The sequence below is a fragment of the Narcine bancroftii genome, chromosome 5 (genome assembly GCF_036971445.1).
Source record: "Narcine bancroftii isolate sNarBan1 chromosome 5, sNarBan1.hap1, whole genome shotgun sequence".
In the NCBI taxonomy this organism is placed as follows: domain Eukaryota; kingdom Metazoa; phylum Chordata; class Chondrichthyes; order Torpediniformes; family Narcinidae; genus Narcine; species Narcine bancroftii.
Window position 1 is genome coordinate 7,565,500 of NC_091473.1, and position 18,814 is coordinate 7,584,313.

The following is an 18,814-nucleotide window of genomic DNA, read 5'->3' on the forward strand; positions in this document are numbered from 1 at the left end:
ACTGTTTCTTCTGGTTTCATATCTATAAATTTGGATGATAATAAATATGAAGATGTGCTGCAGATGGACTAGAAGAAAGAAGATTAAGGGACAGTCTCATGATACTTTCATGTACTGTAGAGTTTTGCAACAAACTGCATATGTAACAAGAAGGCTGATATTAACGGTTTTGGTGCCTAAAACCTGAGATCCATTATGATCTTGTTTAAATACAAGATCATAATATGTCTCCTTGAGATAAATTAAAGCATTTATCTCTGTTCAACATTTATCTCAAGGAGGGCTTTGTCTGCAAGGTTTAATCTCAAGACTTTCCCACCCCATAAGGTTTCTCTGCTCTGCAGAACGCATTGACCTCAATGAAATACAAAGTCAAGGTGAATTATTCAAAAAGAAAAACCAATGTCACTCCTCTTCTGCCACCTCAGTCAAACACGGATCACCAACCCAACTTTCAGATGGAGCAACAATGGAGTTTGCGGAGGCCACAGCCGTTAGAACAAGTGTGACAGTAACGCTGTAAACATTGAAAGCTCATTTCCAGGCAACTGGAGGATGGGAGCGTAATTATTTGTGGCAGCTCAAAGCAGGACATAATAAAACACAACAAAATGTGGCCTGATTTAGACAAGAAGAATATAGCTGTAACTTGAAGTGATAGATGGACCCCATCCAGCAAGTTTTCATTATTTCCATTCAGACACCCTTGAGGACAACGATGGAATCAGCAGCTGGGATAAATATGGCCAATATTTCTACAATGGAACAGGAGCAAGTTTAAGAACTGTCCATCTCTCTCTCTCTCTTCACCCCCCCCCCTCCAAAACATGAGTACTCAGAAGTTCCAAGAGGAATTATATTAAAAACAGTCTATAAATACAATGATCAAAGTGAGAGTGGATTTCCTCAGATCCTTGAGTGGAATGATTGTTGTGAGGCAGATGTGTATGAGCGAGGGGCTGGCCTTGGCTTGAGGTCTCTTGTCTTCATGTAGGAGAGCAGCTGATCTGGGATTTCTGCCAATACATCCTTAGCGAGCCGAGCCATGCTCAAAACCTGGTTTCCAGAGTGATCAATATAATCTCGGAATGGGACAAACTGGAAAAATAGAGGACAGAGCAATGGAGGTAAAATTGGTGTTATTATAGCACAGCAAAAGCATTCTTGAAACACATTTGAATCTAAGAGTCATCGATGTTTCAGTTAGGACTGTGATTGAATTATTTCTCATCCCTTGGCTTAGAGAACTCGAGAGCATGGGTTGAAGGTGAAAGGGATGTAAGAGGGTGCTGAGAGACAATGTTTTTACATAGAAGGTGGAACAAGCTGTAGAAACGGGCACAATTTTGACCTTAAAAAGATATATGTATAGGAAGGGCTTCAAGGATGTGGGCCAGATGGCGTAGTGGTTAGCACAATGCCTTTACAGCACCAGCAAATCGGGACCAGGGTTCGAATCCCGCGCCGCCTGTATGGAGTTTGTACGTTGTCCCTGTGTCTGCGAGGGTTTCCCCTGGGGACTCTGGTATCGTCCCACCATTCAAAACGTACTGGGGGTGTAGGTTAATGGGGTGTAAATTGGACGGCATGGACTCGTGGGCTGAAATGGCCTGTTACCGTGCTGCATGTCTAATCTTTTAAAAAAATTTTAAAATATACAGGCAAATGGGACTCGCCCAGAATGAACAAGTGGGGCTGAAGGGCTGAACTATTCTTTAACTCAAAGAGCGTGCACTTCAACAGGAGCTTTCTTAAGTAGTATTTCCAGCTTCTTCTCTCACAAGCGTATTCACTGAAGAATCAGGACACAAGAGGGTGGCACGGTCAGCGCAGCACAATTGCAGCGCACAGCCACCAGGGTCTGAAACTAGCACTGTCTGCATGGAGTTTGTACGTTCTCCTCACGACCTGCGTGGGTTTCCCATCCTCCAAAAACCTAGGGGGTTTGCAGGGTATCTGGGTGGCGAGGGCTCATGGGCAGGAAGGACCTGTTACCATGCTACATCTCTAAAATAATAACAAAGAAAGCATTCACTCATCAGGAGCAAATGTACACAGATAAGCATGAGGCAAGTTGGGCTGACATTTAAACAAAAATCTACCTTCATGGAGATTTTACCAGTTGACTTCTTTCCATAACCTTTTTTTTCCGCATTGGTCATGCAGTTTCCTCATGGAGAATTCATATTACCATTTAAAAAAAAACGCTTTCCCTTCCTCCAATACAGCTGCTCAAAGGAAATAATTTAAAAATGTCATTTTGATATCCTTCAGTCAATTCCTCTTGAGAGAGCAAAAATTTAACGTTTATTCCAGAGGCACCAAGACAAACCGAGAGGGTTTGCTGTGACTAAGGCTTTCTATCTCCGATGTTTGAATGACTGATCGATGGTCGGCAGGTCTATCCCATTTCCCCTTCCTTAAAAAAAGGTAGAACATGTCCAATCTTCTAACCTTACCTCCATGGAGGAATAGAAGGTTGTGGCCAGCCCTTCCAGTTTCCATTTCTCCTTTGCTCAGTGGTTTCGATCTTGGAGTGGGTAATTTGTCTTATTAGAGGTCTGGCGGTCTTCAAGCACCACCTTTTTGTTTAATCCTATCCAGTATTGGTCACACCCACCTTTTTCATCGTTATCTTGGCAGCAAGTCCTCCTTAGGCAGATGCAAAGGGTTCATTTTGCACTAGCCATGTTCTCTCCCGCACATTTATTTCCTTTGCCCAATTCAAATATCCATCAAAGACATTTTATTTCCATTTTCTCAATAGGCGTTCATCCTCAAAACCTGTTTGCCTTTCTTGGGTCCCCTCTATCCTTAGGTCTGCATAACGACACAGTTGATGTAGCGGTTAGCACCACGCCATCGCAGCTCAGGACCAGGGTTTGAATCCCGTGCTGTCTGTAAGGAGTTGGTGCGTTCTCCCCGAGTCTGCGTGGGTTTTCCCCAGGGGCTCCGGTTTCTTCCCACCGTTCAAAATGCGCCAGGGAAAACCCATGCAGACACAGGGAGAACGGGCCTGAGAGCCAAAATGGCTTATTATCATGTCTAAAGTTAAAATAATGGGATGCCAACATACTTCTCTTTTTAAAAATCTCCTTGTCTTTAATTCAAGGATCTCTTGTGCCTGATGCCAATTGAGCAATCTCTTCTATGAAGGGTTCCCACTGTTTAATTATACCTGGCTGGCTTTGCAGTATGTTTCCGGTCCACTTGGGTGTGTACTATTAGTTCAATATAACTGTGTGTCCTTATCCAGAATTATTCTTAAATTTACATACAGCTCCTCTTGTCTGATGTTATTATGATCAACGTTCTCCAAACCTCTCCCATTGAAATGTGCCAAGGTGTTTAACCCCCTGTAGCCCTAATTTCGTTTGATTGCCTCAGAAACACGGTGATTGAGCATGCTTTTTCATCACTTTCCTGAAAAGTCTCTCTCTGTTTCCCCAAAAGCTTTGCTTAAATATAACGTGGGGCTTGAATTCTCATTCTATCCAAGGTAGAGTGTCAGGAACAGAACATGCTTGGTTCAACACACATTACCTGGACTATATCACGTTCTGCGTAACGACCCCTGGAGGAGATTCGAACTTCGTCCCCATCGAGCTCCTCCATTGCTGTAAAAGAGCAGGGTAAAGGAAAGGATTTTATTTCCTCCTGCCCAATCACAGCTTCTACTAAACATCATAAAAATGATGCTTGATGTATTGTTTCCAGGGAAGATGGCCCAGTGTCATACATGCTTCCATGTTTTAACCAACTACCTACCACGAGAAAAATATATAAATGTCACAGTGAAATGAACAATATTTTGTCGAATATCATTAAAAATTCACCCAACTCGATAGACAGAGGAACTTAAGATCTCTTCTTGCAGCCATTAACACTGGCTGAAGCTCTGGATGGAAACTACTTTGAAATGAACTACCAGCCATCCACTAAGATTGATCCTCTTTATACAGAGCCCCCTTTTAACAAAAATGTTAGGCAAGCTGTGAATTGGATATAACATGTAGAAATGCTTTTGATTTCAGAATTCACTGGATCCCACAGCGATGATTCACCTGCTGAAGCAACGATTAAGAGCAAACAGCAAGCCGCCATTGCCAGATGTTGCCAAGGTGACCGTGACAATGAACTCTTGTGTATCTGGCATCTTCCAGTTGCAACGTCTTGCAGCTCTGTGTCAGGCTGCTGAGGGCGACTTCTCAAAGACAGCCAACTGCGTTTATTTTCCCTCACCGGGGACAAGCCAAAGAAAGCTTGAAAGTTCGAGCAGGCTGCAGATTTCCCTTTGGTGCAGGGCACCTTTGCTGTACGCCCAGGCTGTTCACCAAGTCTCTCCTGTTCGGGAACTAATATGGATTCCAGCCTCGAATCCTTTGCAGGGAGTACAGAGGCAATGAGGTGTGCCGGGAAATGCAAAACTGTGCATTTTCCTCCAGAGCTCACTGCCCGTGTGGCAACTGGGAGATGCAAAGGATGCTGTGCCTCCATTCTGCAATCGTCTCACTGTGCCAGCTGCTTTTGTGTCACCATAGTAAGTCAAAGGGTCAACTAATTGACATGGCTGATGATTCATTGCACAGCATGCAAACAACGGTAAGGCTGGGCTGCCCATGGAGCGTGACAGATCAGCTCAGGAGGATTATGCCCCATGGCTTCTTTTGCCTGGTCTGCACAGGTAGGGTTCTAGGTGACACAGCAGAAAGAGCCAAGGTTGATGATGAACCACAATCTTATCATCAAGAGCTAAGGTCACCAGCCATATGGCCAGTTGTCTAAGATCAGGTGGAAGAAGAGGAAAAGTGAAGATAATGCAGACAAGTTCCTTTCCGACCAGTGCATTTCCAGCAATCACAACTTCCATTCACCAAGTTGGATGATGGTGGCCTTCAGGAGGGAGTCAGGGGAACATGACCCAAGCCTCATCAAGGGCTCAGTGTTGGGGAGGGTTAAGAACTTCAGATTCCTGGGATCTGTCCTGGAGCCTCTATATTGATGCAATCATGAAGAAGGCTCACCAGTGGCTATACTTTGTGAGGTGTTTGAGGAGATTCGGTACGTCACCGAAGACTCTGGAAAACCTCTATAGGTGTATGTGGAGAGCATTCTGGTTGGTTGCATCACTGTCTGGTACAGAGGCACCAACTCTCAGGACAAGAATAAACTCTAGAGGGTTGTTAACTCAGCCTGCGACATCATAGGTACCAGACTTCACTCCATCGAGGACATCTACAAGAGGCGGTGTCTGAAGAAAGCAGACCCCCACCACCCAGGCCATGCCCTCTTCACTCAGCTACCATCGTGGAAAAAGGTACAGGAGCCTATAGACGAGCACTCAGCGGCACAAGGACGGGTTCTTCCCCGCTGCCATCACATTCTTGAATGATCAATGAACCAAAGACACTGCCTGACTTTTCGTGCATTATTATTTTTATTTTTAATGTTGTGAGATGGTTATAATGTGAATGTTTACACTATGTTGTTTCTGCAAAACACTGAACTTCTGGACAATAAATCCTGATTGTGATACCTTCCACTTCCTTTGTCATAGTCCTTTAGCTTCAAATCAAAAGCAAAAGTAACCATAAAATATACATTATAAATCTAATTTATGAACAAAATTATGCCCTACTCCATAGGGGGGAACTCATCAATCTCAAGCATTCCATTTTTGCCCAAGTTCCCCTGCATGTCACTTTTTTAATGTGGGGGTTGCGAGTAGGGGGGGCCATTCCAAAGGAGGACATATATTATTGCGGCTGATCGCTCACACAACAAGCAAACCAGCTCACGGAGTTACAGACGAGTTGCGGACAAGTCCGCAGCAGATCGGACTGTGAGTGCTCTGGGTGCAGGGCAAGCCCACAGCCTGGTGGCTGACGACATGTCCCGGGAGTCACAAGTGTCATCGGGTTCCGAGGAATTTAAGCATGGACGAGAGTTCTATTAAAGTCAGTTGGTTCAACTCACTTTCGACTCTGCGTGGTTCTTTCACTCGCTGTGTGCCTAGTGCAACCACAGTAGTGATCCAAATGGTCCAAACGGCATTTATACCCAACGATGACCGACTTGTAGATGACACTTCCCTCCTTCTAATATGTCCCACTTTCAAAACGTAATCTTCAAGGAAAGCAAGCAACGATATTCTGAATTGTATTTTATTCATCCAAATAAATCAAACTTCATAATTGCAGCTGTAAATAGCTTTAATTTTTCATAGCTTCACACTTCATAACGATGAGTAAAACAAAGCATATTGTAAATGATGATACTTAACTTCAAGCAAATTAAAATGATAATAAATTCAAAGAAAAGTTTTTCAAGTGAGCTTTCTCTCCTTCCATGATTATTCCAAGAATGAGAATGAGCTCCTTGTCCGCTTGGATATTACGACATATGATGTCATAGTAACACTGGTAACTCTACAAAACAACAATCTTTCTTAAAGGGAAAGTCATAAAACAACCACAAATCATAAACACAAGGTTTTAATCTTTACACAGCCCAAGTTCACTGGTTGCTCCACATGGATGGCCTAGGTGATCATGCGTCCGCCTTGGGATGTGTCAAAAGCACCTGCCAGGGCTTTCTTGGCCTTCAAGAAGGTCTCTACTGACTCTTCGTCCCATGTGATGTCCTTCACCTTGCCTGTCATCTGGGCAAACAAGGGACACATGATCTAGGGAGCTGAGGGGATGAACCTGTGATAGAAGTTGATCATCCCCATGAACTCCTGTAGTCCCCTGGTCCTGCTGGGCCTAGGAAACTTCTGGATGGCCTCCACCTTGCTGGGTAGCGGCGTGGCCCCTTCCTTGGTTATCCTATGGCCCAGGAAGTCTGTGGTCTCCAAACTGAACTGGCATTTGGCTGGTGCAGGGCAAGCCCACAGCCTGGTGGCTGATGTCATGTCCCAGGAGTCACAAGTGTCATCAGGTCGAAAGTGAGTTGAACCAACTCTCGTGCACGCTTAAATCCGTCAATCCGAACTCACTCAGCCAGGTGTAGAGGTTGTGGAGGTGTGTCATGTGTTCTTGTTGGTTCCTGCTCGCCACAAGGATGTTGTCTAAGTAGATGAAAGTCCCGTCTAAGTCTCGGCCCACAGTGTCCATCAACCGCTGGAAAGTCTGTGCACTGTTTTTTAAAAATCCGAGCACATCCGCAGAAACTCGAACAGCCTGAACTGGGGATGATGATTGTCTTGGGGATATCATCGGGGTGAACCAGGATCTGATGATATCCCTGTGATAGTATGCGATCCTATCACCTCTGTATATATTTATATATATATTGGTATATAGTGATAGTAATTGGTTGAGAGCCGTAGCCACACCTACTGGCCAGGTCATAAAGTGCTGCACCCAACCAGATCCAGGTCAGTCTGGGCTGGTTGACCGCGATGTGCTACGCTTCAGTCTTTTGGTAATAAAAGCCTTGGTTTGAATCTACAAGTCTGAGTCATTCAATACGCTACAATCCCCACATGAAGTCCACTTTGGAAAAGATCTTTGCCCCACGCAGGTTAGCCGCAAAGTTCTGGATGTGCAGCAAGGAGTACCGATCCCGGTGTTGTGACCTTGTTGAAGAGATGGTAGTCGCCATGTGGTTTTCAGTCCCCAGTGACCTTGGGCACTAAATGCAGGGGAGTAGTCCAAGGACTGTCTAATGACTGTACGATGCTGAGCTCCTCCAGTTTCTTGAATTCCTCCTTCATCAGCTGGAACTTCTCTGGAGGGAGTCATCTTGCTTGTGCTTGGAGTGGTGGGCCCTTGGTCAGGATATGGTGCTGCACTCCATGCTGGGGCATCACCTTAGTGAATTTGGGGGGTGAGAACTGTCAGAAATTCAGCCAGGACCTTGGTGTACTCATCCGTGGAACACTGCAGGGAGTCCAGGTGTGGTGCTGGAAGCTTGGCATCCTTGAAGGAGAAGGTTTGGAAAATCTTTGCATTGACCAGCCTTCAGCCCTCAAGGTCCACAAGCGGGCAATGGGCATGCAAGAAGTCTTCCCCAAGGAGCGCTGTCCCACTGTGGCCAGCGTGAACAGCCATGAGAAGAGGCTGCCTCCTAACTGCAGTTGGACCTTGCAGGTACCATAGGTCTGGATGGTACTGTGTCCTGGTCCAGGGTGCTCATCATGTGGTAGTACCGGGTGGATTCTGCTGTGATCTGCCAGATCTGGAACTGTGCCTCAGCCTAGTCAAACCACATGTGTGGCTGATTCATCCAGAAGGTCGGCAGCTTGAGAGCAACTGCGTGAACTGCTCCCTGTTCGCTCATCGCTGGGTTTAGATGCTGTCTAAACTGTCGGGGTCACCAATTGTAGCCATGCACTACTTAAAAGACACACTCACGAGTATAGTCAGGTTAAGCTGTGTTTTATTGGGGCTCAAGCCCAATTTTTATACCTCTCACATTCCTGCCGTTTGCCCCAATTCTGACATAATGACCCGCATAACAAAAGCAGGTTTACCGTGCGCGGTTATCTTCTTGCATGACAATCCCTTCTTCCCCGCACGTTGCCCCTGTCTGTGCAGCAGCCCTTGCCGTACGTCCGCTGGTTCGCTTGCTAGGGCCAGTACCACTACATGGTCTACTGGATTTTAGGTGCGCTCCCTGCCCGGAGCACTGGTTTGATATATGCATAATGTCATATTTCCTCCTTAGATTGTTCACAATTTTCTCCAGGGGAATGCAACTCTGCATTTCCATATTCCATTGTGTGGTATTTAATTGGGAGTCAGACTTCCACATAACCGCTATACACTTTCTGGTTAATGACAAGGTGTCCTTCACAAACTGAATTTGGTAGTTGGACAGTCTAAAACTCACGTCCCCAATATCTCCCAGAAGGTACAACATTGGATCTTGTGGAAATTCCACGCCTGTAATATTTTCATAAGGTCCACCAGGTCCTCCCATAAGGATCTCTCCTTTGAACACAGCCAAGTGGAGTGGACAAAGGTTCAAAATTGATGGCTTTGACTTTGTGTAATTTTGCAGTGTGAGGTACAGCTGGTGCAAGAAATTGTCTTGCACCAATCTGTATCTGGCATTAATGACCCCAGTTACGCTGACTTGCCACCACTTTGCACTGATTGCTGTGCCCAAATCTGACTCCCATCTCTCCCATATAAACCTGGCTTCAGGGCCTTTCTTTGGAATTTGTAATACATTCAAGAAATAAATGTACATGCATTCCCCTGTCAAATTAGAACAGTGGTTCTCAACATTTTACTTTCCACTCACATCCCACTTTAAGTCATCCCTCTGCCACTGGTGCTATGTGATTAGAAAGGGTTGCTTAAGGTGGGATGTGGGTGGAAAGAAAAGGTTGAGAACCACTGAATTAGAATCTCCACATTACTACATCTAGGTAGGGTCATAGACAGTCCTAATTTTCTCCTTAAGAAAGATCTTATTTGCAGAGAATCCCTAATCTCTTCTTGATCTCTAGTAATGATCAAATAATTAGTTACGGACCATTATTTAGTGAAACTAATTTCCCTTATTATTGATATTTCATAAATGCTTTCTCCAAGATAGAAGAAACAAGATAAACTGAAAATTTCTGGAGAAACTCAGAGAGTCAATTAATTTTCCTTATGTAGCAAAGATACAAAGGTGTAAGCAAAACACAGGCAGGTGTCTGAATTCATTCCTTGATCAACATTAAGGAAGTAAATCACTGCTTTATGTTGACTAATATAAGATTTGTTAGGCTTACAGACAGACAAATTAGCATTTGTTTAAAGAGAAAAAGTCACTCCTGTATGTAGACTGATAAGCGATCTGTTACCATTCACATAAACGAGTGTAAAAATATCACACAGGAATGCCAGATACTAAGAGAAACTTTACTTTGTGTGTGTGTGTGTTAAAGATTTGATTTACCCTTCAGATAAATAATTAGCATTGGATAATTAGATAAAAACCAAAGCTACAAAGAAATATATATTAGAGACAAACCCTTGAGACATTGCCTCAAATGTGTGCGGACCTGAAACTTATTATGTAATAAACTTGGTTGTATCTTCTGTGGTTCTCCATGTATTTTCTGCTGTAACAGCGTGGGCCGTCTATCACAATACCATAAGATCAGACGCAGAAGCAGAATTTGGCCAATCCGCCATGAGAATCACGGCCGGTGCACTTCACCTCAGCTGCCTTCTCCCTGTATCATTTGACACCCTTATGAATCAAGAATCTATCAACCTCTGCATTAAATAAACCCATGATGCACACAGGCCTTATGTTCAAAGGCAGAAAAAAACAGACACATACACATACACTCATCACCCTAACATACTCCGTACATGCAGGCACACAGACATGCATGCATAGAAACATAAAACAGCATTTGCAGATGCAACACTTCCCGAAACACAATACAACAAAAATGCAACAGTCACAGACACATGGACTGCCATTTTTAATGCAGTAATTTCTATCTTGACCCAATTCATGATGATGTACAAAATCTGGCCCCTCCCAAAACTGTGGTTCCAATATTTTCAGAGGTGTGTGTTTGAAAAGGGAGCTGGTAGGCCTGATGAGAATCATTAGGAAGGAATGGTTTCTCTGATCAGTAGGGAGTTCCAACTACGCAGCTTGGCTCCCACTGTTTTCCCATGGACAGATGGTTTGACTCCTGTGTTAGATGGGGGATCCTGAGTTTGCAGTTATTGAGCAGGCCAATCCAGCAGCCACGAGGAGAAGGAAGGGACAGGGATAATATCATGGAGAGCAGGAAAAGTGGACAGATCATGAGTCAATGAAAGAATTTGCAGGGGGTGGGGTGTAAATGCTGTGGAACAAGATTGGTGAGGATAAGAAATCACATGGAAGAGATTGCAGGCTTTGGAGATTTTAGGATCAATGTCTGTGAAGAAATGGGATTTACAAGGAAGCACTCCTGTTCCTCCATGTCCAAGTAGCGATTCACCGATATGAATACCTGCCATTTCATCACTTGGCCACAGGGTGTCACCTGTGACCTCTCACTATATAAAGGTGAGACAATCACCTATTGAATACTTCTGAACTTCCTGGCTAGAGGCAAGGCAGTGTTAGGTTTATTGGTTGATTAAAGTTCCACTTCAATCTCACACTCTCCTTGATTGATGTGTCACTACAGGATCCAGTCAGGTTTACAAGCAGATTCCCTTAACCCCCGCTTGGTCCATAGCCTTCCTTGGCTTGCCAATTTAAGTGCTCATCTCGACACTTCTTAACTGTTAAAAGGCAATGTGCCCCAGTTTTCAGCCACTTTCTTGGTGAAAAAGTTGTTCCTTCTAAACCTTTTCCCTCTTAATGTAGCTTTATGTCCTTGAGTGGGGTAAAGTTTCCTATCTTCTACATGCATATGCTTTTTATAATTTTGCATACCTCTTCCAGGCATGGGCAGCATGGTTGGCATAATGGTCAGCGCATTTCCTTTACAGCACCAGCGATTGGGATCGGGGTTTGAATTCCGCGTTGTCTGTATGGAGTCTGGACGTTCTCCCCGTGTCTGCGTGGGTTTTCCTCGGGGACTCTGGTTTCCTTCCATTGTTCTAAACGTACTGTGGGCGGGGGTGGGTGTAGGTTAATGGGGTGTAAATTGGGCGGCACAAACTCGTGGGCCGAAAGAGCCTGTTACCGTGCTGTATGTCTAAAATTTTTTTTTAAATGAAAAGATCTACCCTCAGCCACCTCCAATCCAATGAAAACCACCCGAACACCCAGATTTCCATCATAACTGAAATGCTCCATTTCCGGCAACTCTGCTGGATCTTCACCAGTAGAGTCCTCCCCATGAAGGCTGACTGGCAGGTTTCTAACACCACAACCAACAAAGAGAACGTGCTGTGTCTCTTGAACTCTCATTTTTATCTGCAGCTTGGCAACATGTACATGTGTAAGAATTAAGCAATTATTTTTTTTTAACCACTATTCCCCACAGGCTAACTCCACCCAACTGTGCACAAAGCGGGCGTAAGCAGTGGATTAAATGGAGAGCCACGATGGGTTATCCTTCAGGGTTGTAGATTAATTGGAATCCTTTATTGATTGTCAATCACACCTGCAAATACAGATGAGAGTCTGACTGGAAGGCAGCCAAGCTGACTGCCCTTTCATCAAGGCAGTCACACAAAATTGACAAGCAGAGAGAGCACCTCACCACTCTATCTCAGGGAAAGCTGGTGCTGCAACAGTGCTCCAGCCTCAGGCGCGAAGCCAACAAGTCTAATTAAAAAGTCTGAAGATCGCTGTCACTGGAGCACAAGCCACCAGCTGATTATACCTGCTGCTTCAGGGAGGAGGCGAAGGCACAGAGCGCAGGGTTTGCTTCCAGGCTATCAGTGAACTTCAAGTGCAGAATGCTTTCGCTCACTGATAGTCAACAAGGACAACATGTCTTCCTTCATCTCCACTTTCAAACAAAATGCAGGGAACACTGCAAGGAGTTACAAAATCAATAGCACGCAGCAAGTTGGGGAACACGCACAAGAGCGAGACAAATTCATGGAGCATCGGAAAATCAATAGGGCAACGGAAGACATTATTATCACACTCCCTTTCATTTGTTCCCTGTTTAAGATGAGTTTATAATGTTCTGTTCCTATCAGCGGTAAGCCTGCCTGTATGTAATTTATGAATTAGTTAGCATCAAATCCACTCTTAAATCTTAGCTTGTCTAAAATTCACCATTTATGTTTTTTTTACACAGCCACTGCATTCCAGGAAATTATTGCCATTTTCCTGGAATGCAGATTGCGTAAAAAGATCAGAACAGGAATAAGGAGTCATTCCCATTCTGATATTTTACCTCCGCAACCCTCTTGATCAACGGCAGTCTAAAGTGAACTGCAGGCATTCCATGAACAACAGGCTAATGAAGAACAAGTCCCACCTCTTTACTTACCGCACTTCCGGCACATTGTCTAAGCTCGCGTAAGGGAAATGGTGGTTCCTGCATGAACGGCCAATGTTGAGAACTCCGACATTCTTCAGACCAGTAAAATCATGCAAATTCTCTCTTAAGAACAAAACTGACTATATCTTCTGCTGAAACAGAAGAGTTCAGCTTTTAGTTATTGTTTGCAGCTTTCCCTACTGGGTATCTGTGTGCTTCTGGACAGTTGTTGAAATGGATGAGGAGCTGCAGTCTCGTTTTGTGTGGCACAATTGACATGGCTGTTAGTGCAACACCTTTACGGAGCCAGCGGTAGGGACCAGGGTTCAAATCCCATGGTGTTTGTAAGGTACATTCTCCCCATGTCTGTGTGGGTTTTCCGTGGGGGCTCTGGTTTTCTCCCACCATTTGAAATGTATCAGGGGTCTAGGTAAATTGGGTGGCCTCGATTCGTGGGCTGAAATGGGCTGTATGTCTAAATTGAAAGAAATGGGATTGTTATTGTCTGCAATTCGCGAGAAATGTCTGGGTGCTGTTGCACCCGATGAAGCTGCTTTACCCCGGCCTTTGTGCTCTGCAGGAGACCACGTTAGCCTTCTTTCTTTCAGCAAAAGCATTACAAGGTCTACTTGGAGGAGAACCACCTAACAATGCATTAGGTGGTCGAACAATACTACTGGCTTTGTAGTCCTAACTTGATTTGACATGGAAACTTCATTGCCATCCAATATCTGCCAAAGGGAGGGTTGCCTACTTCAGCCTGCAAATACATTTAAGGTGGATATAGAGCATTTTTTAATGCTGCCTCACATTATCCACATTTCTTTCCCAATAACTCGGCGAGATCAATTTGCATTGGGAAACCTGTAGACCAGGAATGGTTAAACTATGCCCCCTGGGCCAACTGCGGCCCCTTGCCCATTTTTAAATGGCACAGGAATAAAATGGAAGATGGCCCATTAGAATGTCGTCTCGAACAATAAACTGCACTGCATGTACATTGCACTTCTTAGTTTTGACTCTAGATGTCACTGCCATTTTGAACAACTACTAGACCGACTTCTGAAATGCTACTCATTGATGAAAACATTTACAACAGTTAAAAAAAAGTTTACCACAGTTTAAAAAACATGTTTATCAGTTGTTTAAACATGGTGGAACCAAAAAGATGGAAATAGCAAGGGAGTGGCGCAAATTTCAGACACGGTGGGAAAATGAATACTTTTTCACAGAAGTCAAGGGAAAATCAGTTTGTTTGATTTGCAAGGAATCTGTTAACTTTAGTCGCCTGTCTACAGATTTACATATTGCATCATAATCATTAAGGTGGACACTTGGGCCATGAACTGTATTCACTGAGAGTTGTGGAGGACTGTCGGAGATGTCCTCGTCCCCGCCTTGATCTTTTCTCCTGATCTTATTTTGCACCCAGCTTTTGATTTTGCACTGCTTTTGAAAGTTCTATTGTAAATTAAATTTAAGAACAGCAGCAGTATCAATAAACTACTGTCAGGTCTACAGTTAATCTCTAGAAAGTGAATCTTCGACGGTTTTCTGGTCCAGCTTTTCTTGCAGTATAACTACTGGGCTTAATATTGCTTGGCTCATGATTCCTGCTATTTTTCTGTATGTGGCCCACAACCAGAAAAGTTTGCCCACCCTGGCTGTAAACCAAAATAATGGTGCTAAGTGAACCATAGAAAACTATAGCACAGAAAACAGGCCATTCAGCCCTTCTAGTCTGTGCCAAAACATTATTCCGCTAGTCCCATTGAGCGGCACCCAGTCCATAACCCTCCGGCCCTCTCCCATCCATGTTTATTCAATTTATTCTTAAAACTTATAAGAGTGAACCTGCATTTACTAGGTGAGACAGCAGCTTGTTCCACACTCCCACCACTCCTTCCTAATGTTCCTCCTAAACATTTCCCCTGACACCTGAAAGCCATGTTCTCTCACATTTATCTCTCCTAATCTAAATGGAAAGATCCTACTCACATCCACTCTGTCTATACCTCTCATAATTTTGCAAACCTCTATAAAATCTCCCCTCATTCTTCTATGCTCCAAGGAATGAAGTCCTAATCTGTTTAATCTTTCCCTGTAACTCAACTCTTGAAGAGCCAACAACATCCTAGTAAATCTTCTCTGCACTCTTTCTATCTTAACTGATATCCTTCCTGTAGCTTGGTGACCAGAATTCCACACAGTATTTGGCCTCACCAATGTCCTATACAACCTCACCAATAACATCCCAACTCCTATAATCAATATTTCAATTTATGAAAGTCAAGACGCCAAAAGTTTTCTTTACAATTCTGTCTACCTGTGACACCACTTTCAGGGAATTATGTATCTGTATTTCCAGATCTCTTTATTCCTCCACACTCCTCAGTGCCCTACCATTTATTGTGTATGTCCTACCTTGGTTTGTCCTTCCAAAATGCACCACCTCCCATTTGTCTGCATTAAATTCCATCTGCCATTTCCCCAGCTGGTCCAGATCCCTCTGCGAGCTTTGAAAACCTTCCTCACTGTCCACAACGTCTCCAATCTTAGTGTCATCAGCAAACTGGCTGATCCAATTTGCCACATTATCATCCAGATCATTGATGTAGACAACAAACAACAATGGTCCCAACACAGATCCCTGAGGCCCACCACTAATATAACAAAATAAAAACGGGCTCAATGACTCATTGAAACTAAAGGGCCAGTATAAAATAACACAGTTCAATTACTTCAGCATTGTGAAGGTAACGTCGAAACTTGGCTACTTATTTCATGAATGCAATTAACATCCAGAATCTTGCATGTCAAAATGGACAGAAATATCATGGAGGATTTCATGTTGTAAAATTAACAGTCAGAACACCCACAACTGAGGCAATAACTTCCACTGTCACAGATCCTAATACTTGAATGTCTGTCGGAGGCCAAAACAGAGAGAATTCTTGTGAGGTTATTAGTTTTCCAATTCTACAATTGGTATTTCAAAGGCCTTGAAATGTCAAACCAAATAGCATGCTGGCAAATGCCAGATGAATATTCAGCAGACACCCATTAAAGTATTCCCCCAGCTCAGACCCTGGCTCAATGCTGTAGCCCCATTACACTTCCCAGTGAATGGTGAAAGCTGGAAGTTCCATCTCGATGAGCTCATGTCGAAAGACCTTCATGTCATGCCCCTTTTCACCAGAACCATTGAAGAGAGTGGGACAGACCCTCCAAGCAACCCATCTGCTGTCATAAAAGTAAAAACACAATGTATTTATAGAGCATAGATACATAACCAACATTTCGGGCTTGAGGCCTTCATCAAGGCATGGACAAAATGTATGCAGGCGCCCGAACAAAATGGTGGTGGGCACAGGCCCACAGGCAGGAGGTAAAAGGTGGATAAGGGAGGGAGGGCACACCAGCAAACAGGGGTACGGGGAGGCCTCTGAATGGAGAGAGAAGGGGGTGGAGCGCTGGAGGAAAGGAGACAGAGGGATGGGGAAGAGAGGGAGAATGGGGAGTGGGTGAGCAGAAAGCAGAGAAGTCGATGTTCGTGGCATCCGGCTGGAGAAGGCCCAGATGGCCAATTACGTGTTGCTCCTCGGGTGGTTTGGGCTTGACAGTACGTGAAGTCTTGGACAGACATGTCAGCACGGGAGTGAGGCGCAGAATTGAAATCCCCGTCACTGATGTGGGCAGAGCAGAGGTGCTGAGTGGAATGATCTCCCAGTCAGTGTCCCGTTTCTCCGATGAGGAGAAGGCCAACTGCTGCCATACTGACTTTGTTTCTGACGCCACTGCCCATTTACAGCATTGCACGGAAGGGCCTGCATACTAGATTAAAACTGAGCTTAACGCCCGCACACAAAGGCATGGACTGCTACTGATGTTAATGATGCTCAAGAGATTCAGATCCTTTTTCTGGCAGCTGAGGAGGTTGAAACTTAACCTGCTGGTGTGCCATTTATCACACTTCAGACTGAGGCTGAATCTGTGCTGGTGGTTGATTGCAAAGCAGTGATCCATGTATTAAGGCATGGCCAGGGAATGGAAAGTCCTTGCTGGCAAGTGATCCATGTATTAAGGCAAGGCCGGGGTGTGGAAAGTCCTTGCTGGAAAGTGATCCATGTATTAAGGCAGGGCTGGGGAGTGGAAAGTCCTTGCTGGCAAGTGATCCATGTATTAAGGCAGGGCCGGGAAGTGGAAAGTCCTTGCTGGCAAGTGATCCATGTATTAAGGCAGGGCTGGGGAGTGGTAAGTCCTTACTGGAAAGTGATCCATGTATTAAGGCAAGGCCGGGGAGTGGAAAGTCCTTGCAGGCAAGTGATCCATGTATTAAGGCAAGGCTGGGGTGTGGAAAGTCCTTGCTGGCAAGTGATCCATGTATTAAGGCAGGGCCGGGGAGTGGAAAGTCCTTACTGGAAAGTGATCCATGTATTAAGGCAGGGCCGGGGAGTGGAAAGTCCTTACTGGAAAGTGATCCATGTATTAAGGCAGGGCCGGGGAGTGGAAAGTCCTTACTGGAAAGTGATCCATGTATTAAGGCAGGGCCGGGGAGTGGAAAGTACTTACTGGAAAGTGATCCATGTATTAAGGCAGGGCCGGGGAGTGGAAAGTCCTTACTGGCAAGTGATCCATGTATTAAGGCAGGGCCGGGGAGTGGAAAGTCCTTGCTGGCAAGTGATCCATGTATTAAGGCAGGGCTGGGGAGTGGAAAGTCCTTGCTGGCAAGTGATCCATGTATTAAGGCAGGGCCGGGGAGTGGAAAGTCCTTACTGGCAAGTGATCCATGTATTAAGGCAAGGCAAGGGAGTGGAAAGTCCTTGCTGGCATGTGATCCATGTATTAAGGCAGGGCCGGGGAGTGGAAAGTCCTTGCTGGCAAGTGATCCATGTATTAAGGCAGGGCCGCGGAGTGGAAAGTCCTTACTGGAAAGTGATCCATGTATTAAGGCAGGGCTGGGGAGTGGAAAGTCCTTGCTGGCAAGTGATCCATGTATTAAGGCAGGGCTGGGGAGTGGAAAGTCCTTACTGGAAAGTGATCCATGTATTAAGGCAGGGCCGGGGAGTGGAAAGTCCTTGCTGGCATGTGATCCATGTATTAAGGCAAGGCCGGGGAGTGGAAAGTCCTTAGTGGAAAGTGATCCATGTATTAAGGCAGGGCCAGGGAGTGGAAAGTCCTTACTGGAAAGTGATCCATGTATTAAAGCAGGGCCGGGGAGTGGAAAGTCCTTGCTGGCAAGTGATCCATGTATTAAGGCAGGGCCGCGGAGTGGAAAGTCCTTACTGGAAAGTGATCCATGTATTAAGGCAGGGCTGTGGAGTGGAAAGTCCTTGCTGGCAAGTGATCCATGTATTAAGGCAGGGCTGGGTAGTGGAAAGTCCTTACTGGAAAGTGATCCATGTATTAAGGCAGGGCTGGGAGTGGAAAGTCCTTGCTGGCAAGTGATCCATGTATTAAGGCAGGGCCGGGGAGTGGAAAGTCCTTGCTGGCAAGTGATCCATGTATTAAGGCAAGGCCAGGGAGTGGAAAGTCCTTACTGGAAAGTGATCCATGTATTAAGGCAAGGCTGGGGAGTGGAAAGTCCTTACTTGAAAGTGATCCATGTATTAAGGCAAGGCTGGGGAGTGGCAAGTCCTTGCTGGAAAGTGATCCATGTATTAAGGCAGGGCCGGGGTGTGGAAAGTCCTTGCTGGCAAGTGATCCATGTATTAAGGCAGGGCCGGGGAGTGGAAAGTCCTTACTGGAAAGTGATCCATGTATTAAGGCTGGGCCGGGGAGTGGAAAGTCCTTACTGGAAAGTGATCCATGTATTAAGGCAGGGCTGGGGAGTGAAAAGTCCTTGCTGGCAAGTGATCCATGTATTAAGGCAAGGCTGGGGAGTGGCAAGTCCTTGCTGGAAAGTGATCCATG

At 45.0% G+C, this 18,814-nt stretch overlaps 1 protein-coding gene across 7 annotated transcripts in view; it reads right to left on the minus strand.

Annotated features, from left to right (window-relative positions):
* Positions 1 to 842: 842 nt before the first annotated feature.
* The window catches only part of LOC138763077 (copine-9-like), a 461,486-nt gene continuing 443,514 nt past the window's right edge, over positions 843 to 18,814 (minus strand). For all 7 annotated transcript variants that reach the window (XM_069936658.1, XM_069936659.1, XM_069936660.1 and 4 more), the window contains 2 exons: positions 3,544 to 3,617; positions 843 to 1,098 (listed from right to left, as the gene is read on the minus strand). In XM_069936658.1, coding sequence (XP_069792759.1) covers positions 907 to 1,098; positions 3,544 to 3,617 — 266 coding nt within the window. In that variant the 3' untranslated portion in view covers positions 843 to 906. The remainder of the gene's footprint in view (positions 1,099 to 3,543; positions 3,618 to 18,814) is intronic.